At 30.2% G+C, this 25,898-nt stretch overlaps 1 protein-coding gene and 1 long non-coding RNA gene across 3 annotated transcripts; one reads left to right on the forward strand and one right to left on the reverse strand.

Annotated features, from left to right (window-relative positions):
- The first annotated feature begins 432 nt into the window (after window positions 1-432).
- On the forward strand, window positions 433-1,739 carry LOC105435360. 2 transcript variants are annotated; one of them, XR_969390.2, is made up of 3 exons: window positions 433-703; window positions 947-1,253; window positions 1,384-1,739. It is a non-coding gene; the product is annotated as an uncharacterized LOC105435360 (long non-coding RNA). The 2 variants fall into 2 exon arrangements; XR_969389.2 differs by having other exon boundaries at window positions 449-703; window positions 1,177-1,253.
- Window positions 1,740-11,414: 9,675 nt separating this feature from the next.
- LOC101207724 (cytochrome P450 94C1) lies at window positions 11,415-13,934 on the reverse strand. Its single transcript, XM_004139527.3, has 2 exons — window positions 13,027-13,934; window positions 11,415-12,236 (listed from the first exon to the last, which is right to left on the reverse strand). Exons 1-2 carry the CDS (start codon window positions 13,905-13,907, stop codon window positions 11,603-11,605), a joined length of 1,515 nt encoding a protein of 504 aa, XP_004139575.1. The 5' UTR covers window positions 13,908-13,934; the 3' UTR covers window positions 11,415-11,602.
- Window positions 13,935-25,898: the final 11,964 nt, after the last annotated feature.

Here is a 25,898-nt window from a genome sequence, read left to right on the forward strand (position 1 = left end):
CATATTTATGCTGATGCAGGATTCATTCATATGACAGTGTACAAAATGTTGACATAAGTTTTAAAATAAAAATATTCATAAAATTTTTTAGATAAGATTTATACACATGGCAACCGAAAAAATGTCAGCACATAAGTTAAAAAAAAAAAACCCTAATTTCTTTACTTTTCCCTTCATTTTCTCGATCCCTCTCTCTCACACAACCCCCCCGCCCATGCACAATACTTTTTCTTCTCGATACAGTTGTCGGACACTTACTACAAGAAAATTGACTTTTAATGTAGGTGAAAACAAATGAAAATTGAGCTTTAATGTCGTTTTTAAACCAACATTAAAGAGAGGGTTTAATGTCGGTTTTAAACCGAAACTCTAAAGCTCATTTTTATTTTTATTTTATTTTATTTTTAATCTTGTAAAAAATCAATTACTTCTCTCTCTTACTTTACTCTTTCTCAAATGCGATTTCTTATCCTATTTCACTTTTCATCTTCTCTTCTCAATCTCACACTTCCCTCTCTTCTCCAAACAGCCACTGCCGCCATTACCACCATCGTCGTCCCTCGTGCTCGCCGTGCTCAACCCTTGCCCTCTCCTTGAACAGGATGCAAACCCCTTTTCATCCAAAAAGCCTTCATAGCTAGTAAATTACTTTCTGGTAGATGTAACATTTGGCCATTGTTGTATTGGTAGAGAGAAAGTTAAGGTGCTACAGATACTACTATTTTTGTACTTTATTTCTTAAAATAAGGAATCTAAGGTGTTTGGCACACTTCAAATTTTCTATTTAGTCATACATATTTTTCTCTTTATTTATAATATTTCATATTTTTTATGCAATCATATATGATAAGAGAAGAATGGCCATTATTTAGTGAGAATTGAGATTAATCTTTACTCCTTCATTTCTTCCATAAAATTAAGGTATCTGGTTGTCATAATATTGCAGATATCAAGAAAGCTGAAGCATGAAAATATCATTGAAATATCAAGAAAAAGGGACTTCAATTTTGAACAGATCATACGTTTCTTGATAGAAAGTGAAATCTGTTTTTGTTGAATGAGTTACATGAAAATATTTTAGTGATATAATTGATGATTGTTTCTTACAAAGAAACATATACCAAACCTAGCTTATGGAAAATTAGTTTCACGCATGTGACAATTTCTGATTGCTAGGGTGATATCTTTTTGAGATCCTTGAGGATGATAAATGCCTTCATGAAGAGCAAGTTCAAGCAATTGCAAAACAGTTGGTAATTCATGAATTTATCTCTTTCCTTGGTCAATGATTATCTTAGTATTATGTTATGAAGACTTTATAGGATCATTCAATTGTATGAAATTTGAATATTCTCTTAACCTGGTTATAACAATAACTTTCAGGTAAGAGCATTGCACTACTTGCACTCTAATCGTTTCATCCACCGTGATATGAAGCCCCAGAACATTCTTATTGGAGTTGGATCTGTTGTGAAGGTTTATCCTCAACAATATACATATTGACCATGTCTGTTTATTAGTAGTAGTAACTTCTTTAAGTGTTATATATTGTTGAGTTTGTATGGGTAGAAAAAGATAGATGTATTCTAATCATCGAAGAATATTAGCTATGTTGTTGATAAGCTAAAAATTTGGAATTTCCCACATCAATAAGTGGGAAGGGAAAACTGCAAATTTGGTTCTTGCTAATTTGGAATTCAATTCAATTGTTAATTATATTTTTTGTTCTTGCTGTCTAATCTTGTATCACAAAGACAACATCAAAATACCATGGACGCCTGGAGGAACGACAATACTGAAATTATTGAATTTTATCACTCTAAAGAAAACAGTCTTACATCATGGTTGAAAATATTATAGTTTCTAAATGAATATAAAGATTTCATTAGATCATGTAGATAGCCAGGTGATCGTTGAAGGTTGAAGACTGAGAAGGCGTTCAAGATTTCTTATTTAAGTCTTGTATTAGGATCTTGTTTCATATACTCTTGTAAAATGTATACACATGTAAAAGACAAATATTATAGTTTCTAAATGAATATTAATTTTATTGATTTGTTGGCGTGAGAAAAAAAATATTTATCTATACGGACCAATGTCTGTTTATAAAAAAATGGACAATAATGCAACAATTAAATAAAAATAAATTTGTAAAAATGGACTAAAAACCAAAGCTTTAATGTCATTTTTAAACAAACATTATTGGCTTCTTTAATGTCGGTTTTAAGGCCAATCGACACTAAAGATCTTCAATAACACCATAAAAAATGTCGGTTTGAAAACGACATTAATGACCATTAATGTTGTTTCTAAACCGACATTAATGAGGCATTTAATGTCGTTTTTAAACCGACATCAAAGAAAAAACGCCATTAAAGACCTTTAATAACGCTAGCATAGATGTCGGTTGTCAACCGACACTAAAGGCCATTAATGTCGGTTTAAAACCGACATTAAAGGTCAAATTTCTTGTAGTGCGTAATCGTTGGAAGCTCACCATAGTTGATGCATGCTTTCCAACATCTTGGGTCTCCGAGCGCCTCCTTCTCTTGTTATCTGTTCACATTACCTCCCTCCCTCCCCCATTTTTTCCCCTTTTCGTCACGTCGCCTCCTTCCCTCACTATCTTACAAGTAGCTTCCAATCAGCTCATCAAATCCTTCATCGCACTACTCGTCTTCTCCTAGTAGGATTTTGTTTTTGATTGTGTGGTTGTGGTGTGTATTTTGTCAACCTACGGCGCCAAGCACTTGGTTGGGATGTTGCGTAATTTAACTTAGGACTTAAAGGGTACAATTAATTCTTTACGACAAGTCATTGGTCATGATCACTGTACGTGAAATACTCACTATGTACCTCATTGCCGCGCAAACACTAAACCCTTGCTGAATACAAGTTTTTCTACTGCTTGTCTAAGTATAAGTTTATCTAGGTGATCTAGAGTTGAACACAGATAATGAATATCAAAGCTTAGTTCTAGAGTTTACTCATCAATCAAGCGGTATAAAATGATAAATTGAATAGTATAAAGGAAGTAAGAATGAAATCTAACTCCTATCTAAGCTTAGAGAGTCGGTAAAGATGGGAGGAGTTGAATTACGAGCGATGATACAAAGGAACTTGTATGTGAGAAGGGGGTCAAAGGAAGGTCTACGCATTATAGGTGATGAAGCAATGTGAGAGCCTCGATGTGATATTACTTGCTTCGCCAGCTCATGATTAAGTCGAGCTTCTCTCAAAGTCTTTAAACGCCACACTTGCTCACCTCTCGGGATCCAAGTGACTAAGCATACTAATGTAAGCTATGTCTAGAAGTTTTTGTTTTTAATACTTGTTGAACTTTTGCTTTTAAGGACAACAACCTCTCGGTGCTTAGCGTCCATACTTGTTCACCTTTCGAGATACAAATGATGGAAGTATTCTCAATAAGGAGGAGTTTGTGTTCTTATGTTCTTTACAATGAAAGTCACAACTTTTGATATAGTACTTTTGCGTTTAAGTCTTTCTTGTGGCAAGTTTGGCTCCCCGCTTTTCAGTATTCTAACTTTTCTGTGTGTTTCAATGATACTTCAATGAAATAAACTATGTGAAATAAAGTTTCATTTGTTTCTTAGGCGTTTTAACTTGTTAAGGAACCGTACTTAGGAAAGATTTATAGAGTTTATTAGGCGAGTAAGTTTTACCTCAAACCTCTTTTGTAAAAGTTTTTTACGAATAATCTTACTATTCATTCGTAGCAATTTTAATATTGCTAACCTCTAAATTTGTGGGTGTGCGAGGTCCGTGCTTAAGCTTTTGAAACTTTTTGTAAATCCTCTTAAAACGTTCAAAAATAAGGAATTTTAACAAAAGTTGAAACAAATCCAAAAAGGTGAAAATTTTGAAAAAAAAAATTGCATTCTCCAAATCATTTAAAATAATTTCTTCTATGTTGCATCCTCTCACAAAAATAAGAAGCAAAGCTTCAAAAGTAAAAATTCACAGAGTTGAGTAATAAGAGGCGATAAGAGTTACAGTTGAGGAGAGAAATGGACTCATAGAATACCTAGGATTTTTCACTCAACGCCAAATTGCAAATTCATAGTGAAATAAAAAGCATTCTTTCGTCAAATAAAAGGATTCAAGTTTTTTTGAAAATTTTAGCCACTTCTGATTTTGAAAATAAGATTTACTGTGGGGAATGAGTATTTTGAGTGTTAAGTTTGTCGTGTTCTGAATTTAGAAATGTTTTTATAGCAAGAAGTACGCGACAAGAGTAACCCTTGAACAATGAATAAAACTTGCTCGCGTTTTGAGAAGTTGAGAAGCGCAAAGAGGAAGGTGAATCTTCGAAGAGGAATGGTGCTTGGGGACAAGCATAATACAGAGTGATGCTTAAGTACAAACATTATTCTAAATTTGGGGGTGTGATAACTTGTAGAAATACAAGTTATTATAGTCTCTTTCATCAGAGTAATGAGGTCAAGATGCATAAGAAGATGATCAAAACGTGTAACTTATTTTATAAATTCATAAGTATTTAGAAATACATTTGATATAAGCATTATGCTTTTACGCGATTTCCATGTTTTAACGCAGGATGATTAGAAAAAAATAACCTGGTAAATCGAATGGGACATCTTGCGCAAAGGCTATGCGATGGGAACTTCTTTGGTGACTAAGACCTCTAGGCGAGGAACCACATCATCACGTGAGAAAGATTCACTAAACGATAAGAATGGTAGCTAAAGATGGATGTGATGTGAAAAGGCTACTATCGGGGATGAAATGATCAGAATAGTAGAAATTTCTCATCGAAAAGATGCCTATAAAAGGACTTCATCTCTACCAAGAGAAAAAGTTATGAGTGGACCAAAGAAATGTCTGAATGAATCAAAAAAATATGAATGGACCGAGAGGTTTGAATGGATTGAAATGTCTTAATGGACCAAAGAGCTTGCAAGGGCCAAAAACCTAGAGACATATGGAAAGGAGTAGCAGTTTCGGCGTCTGTAAATCTCATTCTTTTGTTCTCCTATCAGATTGTAGAGTGAGAACTCAACTTCTGAGTAGAGAAGATTTCATATCCTCATTTCCCGTAACTTGTAATACTTTCCATTCTTCTTGCTATATTTAGTTGCATTTCTTTGTAATATATGTTATTCATATTGTACAATGGTCGAAGACCTACATTCTTTAATATAAATTACATGTTTATATATTTTCAATCTACCACTTCTTTATTGTTAACTTGTCAATGTGTTATTTTTAGTTTAAGTTAGTGGTTAGTTCTTGATAAGAAGTCTCGTTTATAATTCTTATCGCGTTAGTTGAGTTATGTTCATCGCTTGGCCAACATCAATCGCCAACTACCTGAGAGGGCAAGTAGCAAGGATAAAACTAATGCGCGTAAAGAGGAGTTTGACGACAAACTTCACCCTAGTGAGATAACTTCCAACACTTATATTTTGAAAAACGAACAAGTGCGAACATTAGGCACCGAGAGGTTGTTGTCCTGAAACGAGAAATTCTATAAGTATTATAAGTGAACTCTTCTAGATATATCTCGCCTAATCACGCTTAGTCACTTGAATCTCGAAAGACGAGCAAGTGTGACGTTTAAAGATTTTGAGAGGAGCTCGCCTTAATCATAAGCTGGTTAATTAAGTTATGTCTCGTCAAAGCTCTTGCATTGCTTAATCATTTGATAATGCGTAAACCTTCCTTCACATCCTTCTTGCATACAAGTTAGTTCAAATCTTCATCGCACAACCATTTTAATTCCCTTTTATAAAATTCTTTAAATGTACATAAGTATGTAGTAGAGTTCATCCTTACACTATTTATAGCATTTAATTAATTCTTTTATACTGCCTAATTGATAGGTAACTCTAGAACTAAAACTTTGATATCAATTCTCTGAGTCCGACTCTGGATCACTCAGATAAACCTATTGTTTCGGTTATACTTGGGCAAACAGTAGAAAAACTTGTACTCAACGAAGATTTAGTAGTTACACGATGAAGAGGTATATAGTGACTAGTAAGTACTTCGCATACCGTGATCATAACCAATGACTTATCGCATAAAATTAATTGTGCATTCAAACAACCTTCAATCTAAGTTCGAATCGAATTGGAAAACACCCGTTCATACAAACCAACCAACCAACTCTCGTTAAATTTACTATTATCATCTTTTTCCAGCTATATTGGTTTAACAATATCACCAACGACAATGTATCATAGTTTCCTACCAATTAAAAACTCTTTATTCGATTGACAAGTAAGGTAATTGGTCCCATCAAATACTGTGCCAATGGGACCATAAATATGGTGTTTTTCCATTATATTAAAAATAAACTTTTCTTCGTGGTGTCAAGAAATGGAAGTAAAGTTAGAGCAAATCTTGGGAGAAAAGAGAGAAGAGGGAACTAGGTCGGGGCAGAGAGGACTAGATTTGGAGCAGATTTAGGTTGATTCAGAATGTCGGAGCATGGACTGAGAGCAAAGGGAACTGAAGCGAAGTGTAGCGGATCTAGATGGGAGCAGAGGAATGAAGCAGCGCGGAAATGGGCGAGTAAAATCGGAGTGGAGCAAGGTTGATATACAGAGCGTCATGGAATTCGTTAGATCTGATTTGAGCAAGTCGAGCAGTTAGATTTGTAAAGGGTGAAAGGGATTGAGTGGTCAGCATGGTCTAGTACGGATAAGTGTTGGTAGAGGGTGGTCGAATGGCCACTTGGGGATGATGGAGGAGCGATGGCTAAGTCAAAACTTGGGGCTATCATACTACCTGGGTTTGTATTTTAGTGATTGAATATTCTATATTTTATATAAGACAAAAAGGAGGTTAAATAAAATAACCTACGGAGATAAATAAGAAAATACATAAAATAGGGCTGTAATTACTTCTAAAAAAATTTATTTACACTTATATCTTAATCTGTGAAATTAAAAAGAATACAACAGAACTCGAATCTTGGTTCATAATAATGTAATATTTTTTAATAATTATATAAACTCTACTAGATTTATAGACCTAATCTCTATACCCTTTAAAATAATGGAGGGTGACTTGGTATACAGAAAACTTCAATATAAACAAACGATACACATATAAACTTATATATATGTCCAAAGAATTGACCTAAGTTAATAATTAATTAATTAATTTATAACTCAATAGAGATTATTTTATGTAATACGGACATTATATTGAGGGAAACAAATTGATATAAAATAAAACAATTATTCATGAAACATGGGGCACCGCCCATGCCCACATCATCCATCTCAATGCCATATGCCTAATTAATAAACAAAGGCATTGGAAACTTTAATTTTTGCTTAAATACTTTGATATAATAGTAATTGATGAATATATATATATCATATCACATATTTGATATATAATATAGTATAGTACTATATTATATAGCTCATGGCTGATATAATCTCCCCTAGTTTTCCTCCCACTCAAATGATGGAAAACATGTGAGAGTTTCCTAACTTCTAGACACCAATCTAAGCATCCCATTATTTATATATTTAAATATTATTCATGTATAATTTTTTAATCAATTCAATTTTATAACTTCCTACGTGATTTTTTTAATCAATTCAATTTCATAACTTTTTTGATTTAAATACTTTTTGTGTTTATGTTTTTTTGTTTTTGCTTCCTACACTTTTAAATTTATTCATTTTGATGTATGCTTTGTTTTAAAAATATTCTCCATGTAACGAAAAAAACATATTTACACATTAGAAAATTTGATAAGTTTTTAAATAGTTTCGATCTTTTTCGCATATTTGAAAATTTTTCAATATTTTCTGTAGTGCTTTTATTTTTATTTTATTTTTGTTTCATTTTATAAAATAAAAATCAAAAATAAAAATAATCATTTTATTAAAGTTTAAAAACCGAACTGAACCAAGGTTAAAAATAGAATTAAAATAGACATTTCAAAAGAAAACAGAAATACTTAAGTGCATCTTAAACAACACATAAGTTTGTGCATCTCACTAAATTGTTCGATCATAATTGATAATGTGACAAATGATTTTTTTTTTGTGATATTTAAATTCTTTTTATGAGTGTAAAAGGGTGAGAAGTATAAGACTAAGTGTATCCAAATATTGCTCTTTTGAAATTAGGGGACTAAAACGAACCCAAGTTGAAACTATAGAAAATTATTTAAGTAAATGGACTAAAATGAACTAAAAGAAAAAAAATATACAAAGTCGAATCTATGTGTATTTCAAGCAACACTTATCTTTGTGCTTTTCATCGTTGAATTGTTCAATCATAATTTGTTAGATGATAGATTATTCTTCCTCTTTTAAAAAAATATTTTAATTTCATAAATCAAAATATTGTTCTTTAAAAAATAGTAGAACCAAAATAAACATTTTGAAGGTAAAGAAATTAAAATAAACTAAGTCTAAAATACAAATATCGTAGTAGTGTTTAGTTTATAGAAGTAAAGCTTAAAAATATGGATGTAGATGAAAATACAAGTTTTAATTCTATGAAATGTGGAAATATAATGAAATGTAAATTTCAATAGGTATTTGTTGATAAATGTTTAAAATATAAAATTCAAATAATAAAGGAAATTTCTTATAGATTGAAAAAATCAAAATTAAAACTATAAAAAATAACTTAAATGAAATATGAAAATTTTAACAGATTAAGTTATATTTTTTAAAGAAACTTATAAAAGATAAAAAAAATTTAAAAACAAAATTAAATATAATAAATTTGGTGTTATTGGTTTTGTTTTCAAAATTCTATTTAAATAGTTTCAACTTCTTACAAAATTTGGAAAAATATATTTAAATAAATAAATATTTTGTAATTTTTAATCAAGTTAGGATAGGTACACATCAGAGAAATTAATTTTTTTTTGTTATATAGTATAAATATCAATTCACACGTCAAATCTATACATAAACATGAAAATAGCAATTGAAAATACAAATAGGTCGATAGAAATTTAAAAGTAAGTGCAATGATAAGTTTTGTATGAATGATTATGTAGAGAATATTGATTTTATTTATGAGGGTCTATTAATAATTCTTTTAAGTACTTGATACTTTTAAATAGGGTATTTTTACAAACCATATGCTTTATGTTTCTAAATCTACTTTTAACATTAAAAATTTTAGCTTTACAACACACCCTTACTTTTTTTTTTTATCTTTTTAAACTTTATTTATTTATTTGTTAAACTCAAATCAATATGATGTGTTTTAGGATAAATCTTATCTCATAACATTTTGACAAAGATATATATGAAAAATGGAGTAAAGAGAGAATACTTAAAGTCTTAATATATAGAAAACAAAAAGTTAAATTTATCAGATAACCATAATATGGTGATTAGATATTTCGTCCCCGCCATCAATGTATTTTTCTGAAATGTGTAAAAGGCAAAAATCTTACTGATTTTGGACGATTTTAATCCTTTTTGGTTCTCATTTCATTTTTTTAAAATCTATATGATTATAATAAAAGAGAGGGGAAGGTAAGTATAATAGAATAGTAATCTTGTAATGCATGCAGGAGACATTTCAATAAAAGATAAAAGGAAAATTAAAAAAAAAAAGGATATTAATCATTGATGATTATGAAATTAAATTAGGCACATGGACGAAGTAGTTGCCATAAATGAAGACTCTAGAGGGCAAATAATAATAATAATAACGAGACAAGAGTATTTATTCTATAATTTGTTAAGTTTGATCATATAACATCCATTAGTTTATCAATTTTAATGTATTATAGTATTCTTTTTACAACTAGTTGAGACTAAATTGTTATAAACGGTAAATTAGATAAATATTAAACTAATATTTGTTAAAATTTGATGATTAAATTTTGATATTTTTATTTATATTTTCTATCACCTTGATATATATATATATATTTTTTTAATTTTCAGAAAACATATGTAGAAAAATTTGAACCTGAAAGATAAGTTGAGCTCTTGGCCACTTGATTATTCTTACCTTTTTAAAATATCAAATTTATATTATTTTTCAGTTTGGATTCCTATCTGTAAAATCATATAATTTGATTTCGTGCAACATGAGATATTTTAACAACTTTATGAATTATATCTACACATTGTAATTATTTAAAAATTAATAAATGTATGATGAATTTGTTTTGAAAAGCAAAACTATATGATTTTACTTCATAGATCCAAACAGATCAAATCTTTATGATTTATATGTAACATTAATGGGTGAAAGCTTGAAATATATTGAGTTAAGGGAACTACAGTATGGTTGGAGTAAGCTTAAGGGAAAAGTTTAAACATCTTCTTCCTATTCCCTATGTACCTTGTTTGACAAAGACAAAATTAAATTAATTAAAGTGGTATTCCTTAGGTTCTTACTTTCTTAATTATCTTTAACAAAAAGATCGTTACTTTAATTAATAGGCAATGGATAACATCACCATAAATTAAAATTACATTATATTTACATTAATTTAGGCTTGTCGGTGACGTTTCATTTTTTTGTTTTTAATTTTTGGAACTTACAGATGAAAAAGGTTGAGTTCTTAATAAAACAATTTTAAAAGCCACTTCTTCTTTTTAATTATTAAGTTTTTGGCTTAATTTTTAAATATAATTAGTAAAAAATTGGATATAAAAACAATGTTTAGAATTTCTTTTAAAAAAATAAAGAACTAAATAGTAATCTACCAATGTTAAATAATGCATTTCTTTTCTTTTGTAATACATACATATAAGTAACTATCTGTATTGATTTTTCCCAATAGAAATGAAGTGAAATATTTGACTTGAGCTTAATCAAACTTATGTAGATTAATAGTACATCTTAATTCCATAAAACATTCAAATGGTAACTAAATATGTATAGAAAAAAAAGAATAACATAAAATCACTCGCAGACGCCCTTTTAGACCTGGTGATATTTGCTTGAGTTTGTGTTTTCGATATCTTTTGAATGGTTTGTGTAATTGTCTCCAAACACATTATTTATCATCCTATACTTTGAATTGTTCTTTAGGATGTCTGGATAGATGTTGGTATAGACAGAATGATAATCCAAGGATGGTTGATTGCACGTAATATATTTTCTTTTTAAAAAACTTGCTGGTATTTATTTTTATGTATTTCGTTACTACTTTTTTGGTACTTACTGGTCTAGAATTATTGTTCTCTTCTTAGAGTTTATCACCTTGAAATTTTTTGTATCATTTGTCTCGTGGTTGTGTCTACAAATACAATTGTGTCAATGGATGTGATTGTGAAACTTTCGCTAAGTTAGTCAAATTTTGTTGATCCCAAAAGCATTAATATTATATAATCTGATTTCTACTCTACTTTTCTTCTTCCACAGGTTATAAGGTTCCATCTAGATCGAGATCCAACCATTCAATCTATAAGAGCCAATTTTAATACCTCATTTGAAATCATAATATAAAATAAGGTATGTAACATTAATAATTAATTTGTACATCACAAAAGCTGTAATTTCCCGTGTTGATTTTATGGAATCAATCTATATTTCATTAATATCTCCAGAATAATATCTCCTAAGAATAATCTAATTATATTAATATCCCGAAACCAATTTCTGGTTAACAATTGGATCTTTCCTCAATTCTAACCGGTAACCCACCTCTCCAGCTAGCCGTTAGACCGGGAGCAAAACGAGCAATCCGATCGGTTCCCGCCAACCGGATCTTAAACTTCCGAATCAATACCACTGCAACACATTTCACATCCATCACCGCTAGCTCCTTCCCTAAACAGACCCTTAAGCCGGCTTGAAAAACCGGAAACTTAAAGGGGTTTTCGGGCGTGAAGTAACCGTTCTTGAGCCACCTCTCCGGTTTGAACTGGAGACAATCGAGTCCCCAAATCCGGTCCATTCGGCCCATGGCGTAAGGGTGGTAAGTTACCCTTGTGCCCTTCTGGACGAATGTACCATCAGGCAAGATGTCGTCTTCCTCGGCAAACTTGGAGTCGAACTGAACCGGTGGAAAGAGGCGCATGTTCTCGTAGACCACTGCTTGGAGATAGTGCATTTCTTTAAGATTGTCGAAACTGGGGACCGCGTCTCGATCCGGTCCCATGATCCGGTCTGACTCGGAGATAATTTCAGTCTCGACTTCCGGGTTTTGGGAAAGTAGCCAGAATAAGCTAGTTAACGCCGATGCCACCGTGTCTCGACCGGCGAGGAGGAAGCTGACGACAATGTCTCTAAGGTATCTGTGTGAGGAAAAATGTTTATTAATGAGAAACGTTCTAAAATGAAATATTATTGGTTTTTTTTTAACGGAGAGTTACTGACTTATACAAGCGACTTGTTGTATTCAAAAACAAAAGAAGGAAAAAAAAAACTTGTTCATATGCGGGGTGGTTTTGACCACTTGTACCATATTAAAAGCACGTTAGTCTTGCTTTTAAAAACAAGTACTTTTTCTGTTATGAAAGTACAGAATAGGTAAAATTTAGAGAAGTAGTGGATGCATTTGGCTAACTCATCTTTTTTGTAATTAACCCTCAACTATTACTGGACAAATTTTTCTATTTTTCTTTAAAGAAAGCAGTTTTGTCTCGTAGGTAGAGCGGACTGCTGTACACTAGGATGCAAGTGAAAACTTGTTTGAAACCATGAGTTGAATTATGAAATTTAAAGTTAGAATGATAAGATCAATAAATATGTGTAAAGTAATTTCGGGCGGCGAGTTAGAAAATATGGGGAAAAAATGTGATTTTTGAATAAATATGCAAACCTCACTGCTAAAAATTGTTAAAGTTGGATGATAGTTAATAGATAATCTCTGTATTTTACTTTACTTCAAATTTATATGGGAAGTTTTAGTTTTGTGCCTAAGTAAGTACTAAATACACAATAGGAGTAAAAATTTAAGTAAAAAACGTTTTTTCTTCTAAAACATTTTTTCAATGTAACCAACCCAACTAAACAGAAGCATTATGTTTGTATGATCCAACCAAATAGGATAACAAAAGAAAGGTTCAAAAATAGATTACACACCTATCATCATTGGTAGAAGCCATGAATCTAGAGAGAAGATCATTTCTATTAGAAAACCCCATCTTCCTCCTTTGCCTTATAACTTCCATTGCTAACCTATCTACCATTTTAATCGCTTCCCTAAGCTTCCTCTCCGATCCCACTCTCATCATCTTCTTAATCCTCCATATAATCGGCGACGCTGCCATCGCTCTTTCTGCTGACAATCTCGACGCCAAATCAAATGCCACTGCGAATTCCGACGTCGGCAGCCACAACCTCAAACACCCAGGATCCAACCCAAACGAAAACCTACAAATATTATCAAATGAAAACCTCCTAAACACATCTTGCAAATCCACCACCTCCATCGTCTTCCCAACTCCCTTCATCGTAGGTAGCAACCTACTCCGAATCTCCGTCGTTAAAATCTCGAACGCGTGAGACCGAAGTGACAAACTCCCAAGTTCCAAACTCGCCATCTTGCGTTGAAACCGCCAAGAATGACCATCCACATTGAAAATTCCATGACCAAGAAGGTCACCAAGGATGGAAGAGAAGGGTTTTCCTTTGGGGTAGTTATGGAAGTTGGATTTAAGGATGTGTTGGACGTTGTCGGGGTTGGCGGTTACGATATTGGAGATAACGTGGAGGTGGAGCGTGGCAGTGGGGGAGTGGGAAAGAAGGTGAGTGTACCAATCGGATAAGTTTGGAAAAGAGGAAGACCAGGAAGAAGAAAGATAGGCGCGACAGAAAGAGCAGTTACAACAAGGGTTAAGGCGGAGAAGGAAAAGAGAGAAGGAGAAAATTGAGAAGGCGACTGTAAAGGAGAAAAATAGAAGGGAAATTGTTGTAGGGAGAGAAGAGAGTAAGTCTAAGGAAATTGTTGGAATTGTAGCCATTTGAATTTTAGGGGGTGCGGATATGGGAGAATCATGCTGACACCCGGGTTTTATATTGTTTTTTATGAGAGCAAGTGTCATGGAAACGTGTGTTTTCCGTTTTCCTTTTTTCTCTTTTCTTTTCTTTTCTTTTCTTCCTTTTTTTTTTTTTTTCTCTTTTGTCTTATTGGAGAAAAATATTTGTTTCTATTTTATTAATTTAATGGTTTGATGTGAATGAAAAATACCCTACTTCCTCGAATCATATGTTATTTTCATTCTGTTTTTTCTTCGTTGGCCTTCTATTTTTTTCTCTCTCTTTTTCTCTCTTTGAGTTTAATAACATGTACATGTGATAGTGATTTAGGATTCAACACCTAAAAGCTTATGGTTTTTACATACTTTAAAAATTATATACATAAGCTATTTTTTTATAAATTAATTTTAAGTTAAAAAAATTTATATTTTCAAATATAACGTAATCGAATTGTGATATTTGTAAGTATGGTTAATTTTATATGTTACACTTAAATAGTATATTATTTTATGCATAGGTGTGAACTAAGTTATAATATGAAAAATCATATTAGAGATGTGTTTGAATGAACAATTACGTAACATTTACTATTGTATTATTTGAGTCCAAGAAGTATGGACACTTAGATCATATATAAAAATAATGACAATTTATTAGTGTAGAGATGTGTTTGAATTAGACAATTATGTTGTCATTTGCGATATTGTAAATACTTAAGTAGAAGTCGTATATCTTTATGTATGATGTAATTTTTAGATCGTATCAATATCAAATCAGTGGAAATATATGTTTGGATGCACGATCACATCTTTTTTTACTTTTGAATTTTTGTAAATTTCTATCCTTTCATTTTAAAAATAGAGTTACATTTAGTCACGTTAAAAATGCTTAATAGTAAACAATTGAATTTTTTTTATCATGCAGTTAAATAAATTATAAATTTCAAATGCATCAAACACACGTGAATGAACTAATTTTGTAGAATAGGATGATTTATTGAAATTTCTATATACATCCAAATCAATCAATTTTCTTAGAACCAAAATAGTATTTATAAAGTTGAGATTAAATTACATGTTTATTCTCTCCTTTCTAAAGTGCATGTATTTAGTTGTTGAACTTTATGAAAAGTATCTCACCTAATTTGAACTTTTAATTTTGTATTCTTTGAAAAATCTAAACATTTAAAAAATCCATCCTAACGTATTTGTGTATAGTGTAACATTGAGTTTTTTCAATTCTTTTTGTCTCCTACGTTTGTGAATTTATAAATTATAAAAACATTTAGAGTCTAAATTTTACGATTTAAAAAGTTTAGAGATTAAATAGGCATGAAAATTCGGAGTTAGAAATTAACTTGCCCCTTTTAACTAATTGGTTGTGTTAATTCAATTATATGGTTGACATTGACAAACTTAATCTTCATCTTCGTAAATGTTTTGTACAATTTTGTTATTTAAATAATTTTCTTTGAGAGGAAAGAAGAAAAACAATTGATGTTCCTAAAACAATACTTTTAATAAACCTATAACAAGTTTCAAACAAAATCTACCATCATCATTGGTATCCATACTTAATACAAAATCATAAGGCGAGAGGGCCCAAGAAAACAGTCAAATTGATATCTATAATCTAATTGAAAACAATATACAACCATTTAGGTGCCATAACCATGGTTGCATAAGCTAGTTGGTGGAACAGTGTGAGAGCAAAACGTACAACATTTTTAAAATATTCACTTAAAAAAGGAAGCATGTTCCACAAATTTCAACACTAATTAGATTGAAAATTACAAATATTGTTGTGGATGATAGAATAGGAAATGGATCTCACTATTTTTTTTTATTACGATTGATTGATTAGGTTAACATGAAAATATAGGTGAGGTAATTTTGATATTTAAAAAAGATTATTATTTATTTGTAATAGAGTAAAGTTTGTGTTAATATATTTTGTGTGGGATTTAGTTTTGATTGGGAGGGCGCTGGTTTGAGAGAGGGATTGATAGGGACGTAATGGATGTAAAGTTAGAAGGCATAATAATAGCGTGCGGAAAATAATATGGGAAATGGGAACTTCAAATTCCACCGATTCATTTCCCCATTTACATCACGTGCTCTTTTCCTTATTCACATTAAACTCATCTCATCTCTCACTTTATTGATTATTAGTTTGTGTTGAGTTGTTATTATTATTATTATTTTCAAAGTTATTTTAGATAACACCATTTTTAAAAATGTTTCTAAACAGCAAAGAATACACTATTTATTTGAAATGGGTTTGTTTGTGGAGGTGGATGTGGATGTGCTTTGGGAAATGGAGATTTTTATAATTCCAACTTTTGCTTCACCAACTCACTGTGACTATGGATGAGCATTCTAATTTGACTTTTTTTTAAATTATATTTTCACTATTTATGTTGTATTTGATATTGATGGCAACTTCACACCATCAGTAAGTAGATATATTATATTACTTTTTATACAAGTATTTAAGGGTTTTTTTTATTATTATTATTAATAAACTTTAATGGCTGTTAACCAGTAAAAATGTGTAATATTTGATGTTAAGGAAAACAAGTCAAATAACTTCATTTACCCACCAAAATAGAATAAAGTACATGTTTAAACTTACTCGACCATGCAATCAAACTATTTAACGAAAATAGATTTGTATTAAAAATTTGAAGTTGTCGTAAATTTAACAATTAGATTCAAAATAATTAAATAGTAAAATTTGTCAAATTCTATGGATGATAGAAGTTTATCACTAATGGAGACTATGTTGCAAATATTAGCCTATATCTATAATTTTGTTATATTTGTAATTTTTTAAAATGTTGCTGCATTCTTAATTATTATTTTTAAAATGACCATTAATTTCAATTTTCCTAAAAGCTGTTAGCTCGCTTTAAAAATCTAACAGCGTGACACAATTTGTTACACACATTTACAACAATTTGATCAATATTAAAGATAAATGAAGAAACCTGAACAGTAAAATAGTTACTAAATCAACACACAAGAAGAAATAGAAGAAATTTGGTCTTGGTTTAAAGTTGAGGCCTTTAATGACAGTTGACAACTGACATCTTTGCTAGCGTTATAAAAGACCTCTAATCTTGGTTTAGAAATGACCTTCAATACATATTTGCTAATGTTATAAAAGACCTTCAATGTTGTTTTTAAACCAACATCTTTGATGGTGTTATTGAAAGTCTTTATTATCGATTGACCTTTGAGGTCAGTTTAAATCCGACATTAAAAATCCCCAATAATGTCAGTTTAAAGTCGATATTAAAGTCTTGTTTCTGAGTCCATTTTTACAAATTTATTTTTATTAAATTGTTGCATTATTGTTCATTTTTTTATTTCGTCAAATAATTAAAAACCGACATTATGTATCCATGTAGATAAATATTTTTTCTTACGCCAACAAATAAATAAAATTAAGATTCTTTTATAAACTATAATATTTCTCTTTTACCTACGTATATACAAAATGAAATCTTAATATTGTGTTTATATATACATTCTACAACAGTACATGAAACAAGATCCTAATACAAGACTTTAATACACAATCTTAAACGTCTTCGCGGTCTTCAACCTTCAACGACTGTTTGGCTATCTACACAATTGCTTAGCTTTCAATCTAATATGACTTTAATCATTCTACAAACAATATCTAAATCAACTATTTAATCTTTAGAAATCTAATAAAGCAGTCTTGAAAAAAATGTGGAATAAAAACGTTTCTAAAAACTATCACATAATTCAAGTAAAAGATAAAAACGTTTGAAACCAAATCAATTAGTAAATACATGGAATAGAAGGCTGCAAGTATTGATAAAATTAAGTGTAAAATTGAAGCAAAACAATTGAAACAATTTATTGATTCTAATAAAATTAAGAAAGCACTGGAAAATTCTAGGGTCTAGAATTCATTAACAAGTGGTCAAAATTACGATATATGAAAGTCTTTCAACAAAGATAGATATTGATGACAACACATTTCAACAAAGATATATAATAAGAGAGAACCAATATATCTTCAAGAAGACAATGATACTAACATAAATCTTGTAATTGAATGCTCATCTAGATGCAAGTGAAAGAGAAGCTCACAATATCAGTTGTAATTAGTGGCATTAACTTCTCCCATATATGACATGTGTAGCTCAAGAACATTTTCAACAAAAAGAGAATTTTAACATACTTCCTCGGCCTTAAAAGGAATGGAATATTTTTCCAATCCTAAAGACCGCAACAAGCCATCTATAGTTTGAAGTTCGTCTCCTGTAAAAAACAAGTTAATAGAAAACAAGAAAGCTTAACTCTAAACACTTCATCTGTTAACTTTGGGAACTAAAAATAAAATAGGAAAGTAGTTCCAGTGAGCAGTTCAACAGAGTTAAAATATATCTTTCTTTCAATAAACCATTATTTACACCAGAAAGATTAAAAAAATCCAATACAAGCAAAACTCCATGAAAAGGAAGGAATACTACTTGAATTTATTTTTGACAAACATCTAACTTTAATGAGCTTAATTTATATATATAAAAACCAAAAACATAATAGACAGGGCTTTATTAGTTAAAATCCTAATTTAGGTTTAGATTAAAGATGTAGCATTACCTATTAGTGTGATCTCAATGTTAGGTCTCACTTTGCAATAAGCCACCATGAATTTGGAAAAAGTACATCAATGACCTACAACTTGAATCGAAGGACAGGATGAGAACATAATCAATTAATCCGTAAACTATAATAAAAACATTTCAAATATATCTCATGCTCCTGATTAAGGAAGCCCGTGACATTCTCTTTTGAGCACTAAAATAAAAGAAATCAAAACGACTTTTGAGTAAATGAAGTGGAGATAATAAAAGAAACTGCATTTTGCAATGAAATTTTGCACTGCGTTGATTACAATCCGACGAAAGGCAAGTGAGCTGAGGATGAGGTAAAATTGTTGACACAAATAGAACAAGTTAGTATTAGAATCTCATATTATAATACATTTACATATCAGATAAGATGAGGTAGAAGTTTTGAGATTCATAATTTTTTGGTACCTTGCTAAGTAATTTGGTCGGTAGCTAGTTACTGCATATCGCCAACGGGAGAAGTAAGCTTTATAGCTAAGATTCAATAGAAATTCTTTGTGTTTGACCCTTGACTTTCCAGGAAACCTATCTTTTTTCTTACACTTAGGCAAGCGATAGGAAAACTTGTACTACATGTTTATTGTTTTGCAATAAAAAACAAACATAGGTAGGGAATATCTTTTATCGGATAACCCTATCCAAATTTCCTCCGAAGTCAACCGCTTAGAGCTTAACGCAACATAACCATGAACAAAGTTACACACACGTAACATAACAACCAGTAGGATTAGAACGCGAGATAGATTCAGTTAGGGCACTAATTCCTTGAGTTCAACCCTAGACTTACTAGGAAGCCACTTTCTTTGCTTGCACTTGGACGAGAAAGATAAAAAGTTGTTTTAAAAGTTAATTATGATGAATGTAGCAATCTATAAGTAGGACATGCACCTTTTATGACATAACCCTAATTAACCTAAGACGCCAGCTTAGTCGCACTATTGGAACCTCACACGACACATCTACCAATGAATTTTGCATATCATGTAATGAACCAAGCAAGTGTTGTCAGAATATGACAATACTTGTCAACCTTCGCACTCTTTTTTGGGGCCAAGTTAGAAGTTATAAAAGGGGCTCCAGAAGAGGATGTGACATTAAAATGAATTAAAAGTTACTACCTATACCAATAATGTACACTTTTCTTTTTGGTGGTTCAATCATAGGGACTCCAAAGTGTGCTTGGCTTGAGGCAATCCTACATTGGGTGACCTTCTAGAGATTTTCCTATCATGCATGTGAGTGAGAAAAAAACATGCTGAAAGGACTTGTGTTTTTTGGTGGAGATGACTCACTCTAACAAGGCTTTAAGAAAAGTAAAGATGCTATAGCTTATCACAAGGGACATAGGGGAATGTGAGGCAATCGGTTGTTGAATCCTCATTTTGAATCTTGCTACGGATGTTTGGCTTAGAGGCATTACAATTGTCGTGATACCACTCCCACAACTGAGCTAGTATATCATTCTTAAAGTTTTTCAAATTGGGATGATTAGAAATCAAATACATAGATTTCTTTTATAGAGTTTAGAGCCATCACGCACCTTTTTCTAAATTTCAATTTTTTTTGAAAATCTCTATTATTCCTGCACAAAAAAATGTGTGAAATTAGTTTAAATGATTGTTTTTTCTCTCCCATCTATTTTTGGTATTGATATTGTCACCAAAAGTTTATTTTGTTGTAGCTAGTGGAAGAAGAGTTGAAATTTCGAAGTTGATATAACATGTCTTAAATTCATATGTTTGTCAAATTTATATATCTATAGAGTTCACACATGTCCATGTTTAGGAGCGAAACTAAATTTTTCTTTGAATTTTTTATTTTTAGTAATGAACAATAACAACAATTAGCCAATCACATATTTTTCCACAGGGATGTAGTGAAATAAAACTTGAAACCAAAGAGAAGTAAAAACTTTTGCAACAGAAAGGAGCCTGAACTGCCTAATAAAGAAGGTAGGCTGACCGATCAAGTGAGAATGGGGCGCCTTGCCCTCACCCTTTCCTTCTCTTCTCTGAATCCGATTCGTGTATTCACCTTTTTTTTCCTTGGTTGGCCTTTGTACGTGCCGATCTCATAATTCTGCAAAACTGAATTAGTCTGATCAATCCATTCATAAATTTTGTCCATGAATTCTTTCATCATATTCCTATTTTTCTTTCCTCTTCTTCCTATTGTTGCTCTGTATCTTTCCTCGGTCATTAATTTTTTCATGGAATCTCTTCCCATCTTAGCAAACAATGAAATATAATTTTTTTTTTAATATTTCCAGTTTCAATTCCTCCAAATTTGAAGAATTATCAAACAACAAATCTCCATTTTTCATAATTTCTTGCTAGAAAATGATCTAGAAAAAAAAAATCTCTCTTTTATGAATTTTTTTTTTGTTATTTGTTGTTTTTGTTTTTGTTTTCCTAACTTTTATTCCACATTCTACCACATATGTATTTTTTCAAATTCAAGATATGTGAATTCATTTAACATATAAGTATTGCAATAAAGATCAAAATTCGTGGCTAGAGTTGGTCACATGGAGCTGGTTATCTAGGTTTGAAATTTGGCTTGTCACAACTATGGTTGAAGATGTGGTATAGCCACCTAAATTTGTCGGAAGTTATTTAAAATTAATTCAATTGTTATATTAATTTTGCCTTAATTTACTTATTTTTTTCATTCTGCATTTAACCAATTTTGTAAAAAAGATGTTATTTAATTACTTTTAAAGTTTTGTAGGGAGTTTTTGTTTTTTGAATTTCAAACAACATGCGAGTTTAGTTTTTTGAATTTCAACTTTTTTTTCCTTTTTTTAGTGATTCTATTTTCTTTTCTTTTCCTTTTATTTCTTTTTTATCTTATTAGCTTAATTCTCTTTTATATATAATTTTGTTTATTATACATATTTGCTATACATTTTGTTTTTTTTTTGTTTTTATTATCGTTTCTTTCCTTTGTTAATTTATTCTTAAACTTTACTCTTTATATATTTCTTTATTTTCTTTATAATTAGCTTTCTTTGTTTAATTTTTTTTTCTCCTTGTAGCATTGATTATTGTTTCTTTCATATATTTTCTTATAAATAATATTTACACTACAAAACAAGTTCGAAAACGAAAAAAGCTCACAAGCACACAATGAAAAATACCAAAAAAGCCCACATGATTAATTGACATCCAGCATACCTAATATATTTGGTAAACGATCATTTAGATTTGACTACTATTTGGTATATGATCGTTTAAATTTGGGTAGCCGAATCTAAACAATTTCTTTTCAAAATTTAATGCACACAATCATTTAGACTTGACTATTCTTTGGTACACAATCGTTTAGACTTGATCGTTTAAATTTGAGTAGTAAAATCTAAACGATTTTTTTCAAATTTTTTGGTATATGATCATTTAGATTTTATTATTAAATTTGGGTAGTTAAATGTAAACGATTTTTTTCAAGATTCTTTGGTACACAATCGTTTAGAATTGAGTATTCTTTGGTACATGATCGTTTATATTTGATCGTTTAAATTTGGGTAGTCAATTCTAAACGGTTTTTTTTAAAAGATTTTTTAGTACACGATCGTTTAAATTTGACTAACAAAATTTAAACGATGTTTTTTTCAAGATTATTTGTACACGATCATTTAGATTGAATTATTTTTTGTACATGAACGTTTAGATTTGGCTACCCAAAATCCTAACGATTTTTTCATGATATTTTATATTTGACACACAATCTTGACAACTAAATAATCGTTTGGAAAAAAATAAATCTTTTATATTTTGCACACGTCTTGAACCAAAAAATAATTTGAAAAAAAAAATTGCAGAAGAAGAGATAAAGACGATGTAAAGGAAAAGAAAATTTACAGAAGATGGAAAGGAAGGGTAAACTTGGTATATTTAAGAAAATAGCGAGCTCAAAATATTTTAGTGTTTTGTTATATTTATGAAAATTAACATTATTTATATGCTATTTAATATTATATTTTTTACCACATTTGTTGAATTTTCGTGTTCTTATTTCTTTATTTTTCTTCTTTTATAATTATTTCTTTATTATCTTATTTCTACACTTTCCTTTCCCTTATTTCAAATTTATTTATTTATGTACATTGCTGTTTTATTTATTTACTCATTATTTGTTCTTAATTTGTTCTTTCTTTTTCTAGTAATTTTGTTTTATATTTTATTTTACTTATAAATTATTGTTTATTTTAGATTTTTACATATATGCTTGTATTTGCCTTTGCCATCCATTTAATATATTACTGCTAATAATTATATAATTTTTTTAATATTTTCAATTAATTTTCTTTTAGAAAACATTCAACGACCGAATTTAGAAAATTTGAGAATTAGATTTTCTAGAATTTTTTAGGTGAGAAAATTGATTCGTGGAGGTCCAAGATTGATCTCCAATATTATTTTTTATTGAAATCTCAATATGCTATTTTATGTTTGCTTAATTAATAGGATGCTTTTTACTCTTGTTTTTACTCATTAAATTTTCCTATTAAGCCTCATTTTGATTTCTATTTAAAATTTATAAATCTTTCTAATTAAAATTTTTAATATTTAAATTCCTTCTAATTTAAAATTTTCTAAGTTTTAAAATCTTTAACAATTTTTAAAAAAAAAAGTTATTTAGAATATTTTTTCCTTTTAAAGTTATAATTTTTTATGTTTTTAAAAAACGTTTAAAGTTTAATTTATGATTTAATAAGGTTTCCTAATCTAACATTTTTTAATAACTTATACGATTTTTCTTAAGCAAAATCGTACCACAAAAATTAGAAAACTTGAGTCTGAATTACTAAGATTCTTGAGGTGAGAGATTACATTTTTAGGAGTCCAACATTTAATCTCAATAAAAAATGATTTTAATTAATGTTTTAGAAAAAAACATCTTTGTATTAGAAAAGTATTCCTATCACGGATTTTGAGAAATTTTACTAATTTCTAACTTTTTTTAGGTGAGAAATTTTTTTTCAATGTAGTTAGTAGAATGCTCTCTGCTTAATTTATGAGATCATTGTTTCAAATATTGGAGTATTGTGAGGGGTAAAATATGACATTAGTTTTAAAAGAAATTAAAGAATATTTTCAATTGAAGATTTGAAATTTGGCCATTGTTTTCTATACGGATGTTGTGGGGTGCTAACACCTTCCCCTTGGACAAATGATTCTGGAACTAAACTCTAGTTTCCATAGACCATATTTTTTAATAATTTGTTTAAAATTGTTTACTTTATTCTGGTGTCCAATCACATTGTAAAAAAGATTGGTGGCGATTCCTATTTTAGTTTAAAACTAACTCTTTTAAGAATGTTGCTCGCTCTGTGTCGTCTTGAACATGTGGCGACAAGTGATGCTAATAATTGATTGTTAGAGTTGGTTGAGCAACAATGATCATGGAAGTTTTCACCACAATGATTGTTGGAGCCATATAATTGGTCGTTAGAGTTGTCATCAGAGTGATTATTAATAATTGGTCACCTAAGTTGTTGTCGAAAGCTAAAGTTAATAGTCAGAGTTTGACACATGAAAGCGGTCATGGAGGTAGTTCTCGGAGTGTGGAAATGATACTTGTTGATGCTTATCAATGAATGAATCATTGAGAACATTGGAAGAAGTGATAGTTGAAGTGAGTTGAGTTAGTATAGTATATCAAATCATTGAATGAGTAAAAAATACTAATTCAACTTCACCAACATTTAAAGTTGGTGAGCCAAACAATGAGTTGGTATAAACCCAACTCATGTTGATGAGCTAAACAGTACCCTCAATCTAAATGTCGTAACGATTTCTTTTTTTTATTATCTAGTTTGAAACTAGGGAAAATTAGTGTGTGATGTAAAAGTTTTTCAAAAGGATGGTCTTGTAATCAGAAACGTAGAGAAAATTAACCTAGAGAAAATTGTTTTGTGTAAATGTAAAAACTTGGGCATAGAAGATTTCTTTTGTTAATAGACTACAATTTTTCATCAGGTTTAGAGTTTTTGTGTTTCTTAGTTTGATTGTTTTCTTAATAAACATTTGATGAATCTTTGCACTGACACAAAAGAGATATAGAGGAAGTGATTCCCAAATTAAGTATTAGTTTAAGAAAACTAATAACCTTTTCAAAGATGTACCCAAGAAGTTACAAGTGTGTCTGGAAAGACAAAGTAAATTACAAATATGTGGAAATTTATTTTCAAAGCATATACATGTGTTCAAGTTCTAACCACATCCATTAATTCAATTTATAATGCCTGCGAGCACATGCAATTTTTTTATTTTTCAAAAAGGAAATTATAAAGACGTGCACTTAATTACATAAGATATTTCCTTACATTCACACGTATTCTTGTCAGCAAATATTGAATAAAATATGAACTCAAAATTCCAAAAGGTTAATTAAGTGGTGCAAGTGTGACACAGAAAAGATAAAAAATAATACCCATTCTTCTACCCCAATAAAAGTGAAAACAATAGATAACAACATCCTTACAAAACTATTATCACAAAAGGGGTTGGATTGTTAAAGAGAAGAAAGAAGTTGAAATTAAATAGAGAGAGAGGTGGGAGCAAACGTGGTATACTATATTTTCATGTACATGTTATTTGTATCAATGTTGTGTTATGGTGCATATGATATTGATATAAAAGATGAATAAAAACATTTTTATTACATACTCTCATAAACATAAATAAAACATTGTAAGATAAATATTTTGATATTTTGTTATATTTTGATGATTGCAACGAGAAATAGTGTTTGTAAAATGAGAACTTTTAAATGGTTGATGACTAAAACCTGTAAAAGTTATAATTATGCCCTCAGTTTCTCTTTTGGATTAGTTGAAGCATCGAAGTTGGAGTCTCCCATGTGGTCGACGACGGGCAAAGGCCGAGGGACGAAGGCAACTGCGGACATGAATATGGTGTGTCTGAACCATGAAGGAGAAGAGAATGAGAAGAGGAGAAAGAAGACTTTGGTTTGGTGGCTCACGCAAAATTAAACTAATAAGTTACCTTTTTCTTTTTCCCTTTTTCCAAAACCATTAATGTTCATATTATATGTATATATAATTGTTTTGTTCCATCGTATCAGACACAAATCACTCCCATGAACTCAAAATAATTTAAATCATCTCTCAAAAATTAAATCCACAAACTTTATATTTCAAACCCACAATAACTTATTTAATTTTCTAAATTTGAATTTAAAGTTTCCAAATGCTACAAAATCAATAAATCTGTTATCCCTTTCACAAATCTAAATTCAAATTTCCCCAAAATCTCAAACCACATATCAAAGTTTTTGG

Source organism: Cucumis sativus, chromosome 1 (assembly GCF_000004075.3).
Source record: "Cucumis sativus cultivar 9930 chromosome 1, Cucumber_9930_V3, whole genome shotgun sequence".
Classification (NCBI taxonomy): Eukaryota; Viridiplantae; Streptophyta; class Magnoliopsida; order Cucurbitales; family Cucurbitaceae; genus Cucumis; species Cucumis sativus.

Coding starts and splice junctions, on each gene's coding strand:
- LOC101207724 (XM_004139527.3), bottom strand. CDS start 13,907: ATGGCTACAATTCCAACAATTTCCTTAGACTTACTCTCTTCTCTCCCT. Junction 12,237..13,026: donor GCTTCTACCAATGATGATAG/GTGTGTAATCTA, acceptor TTCCTCACACAG/ATACCTTAGAGACATTGTCG.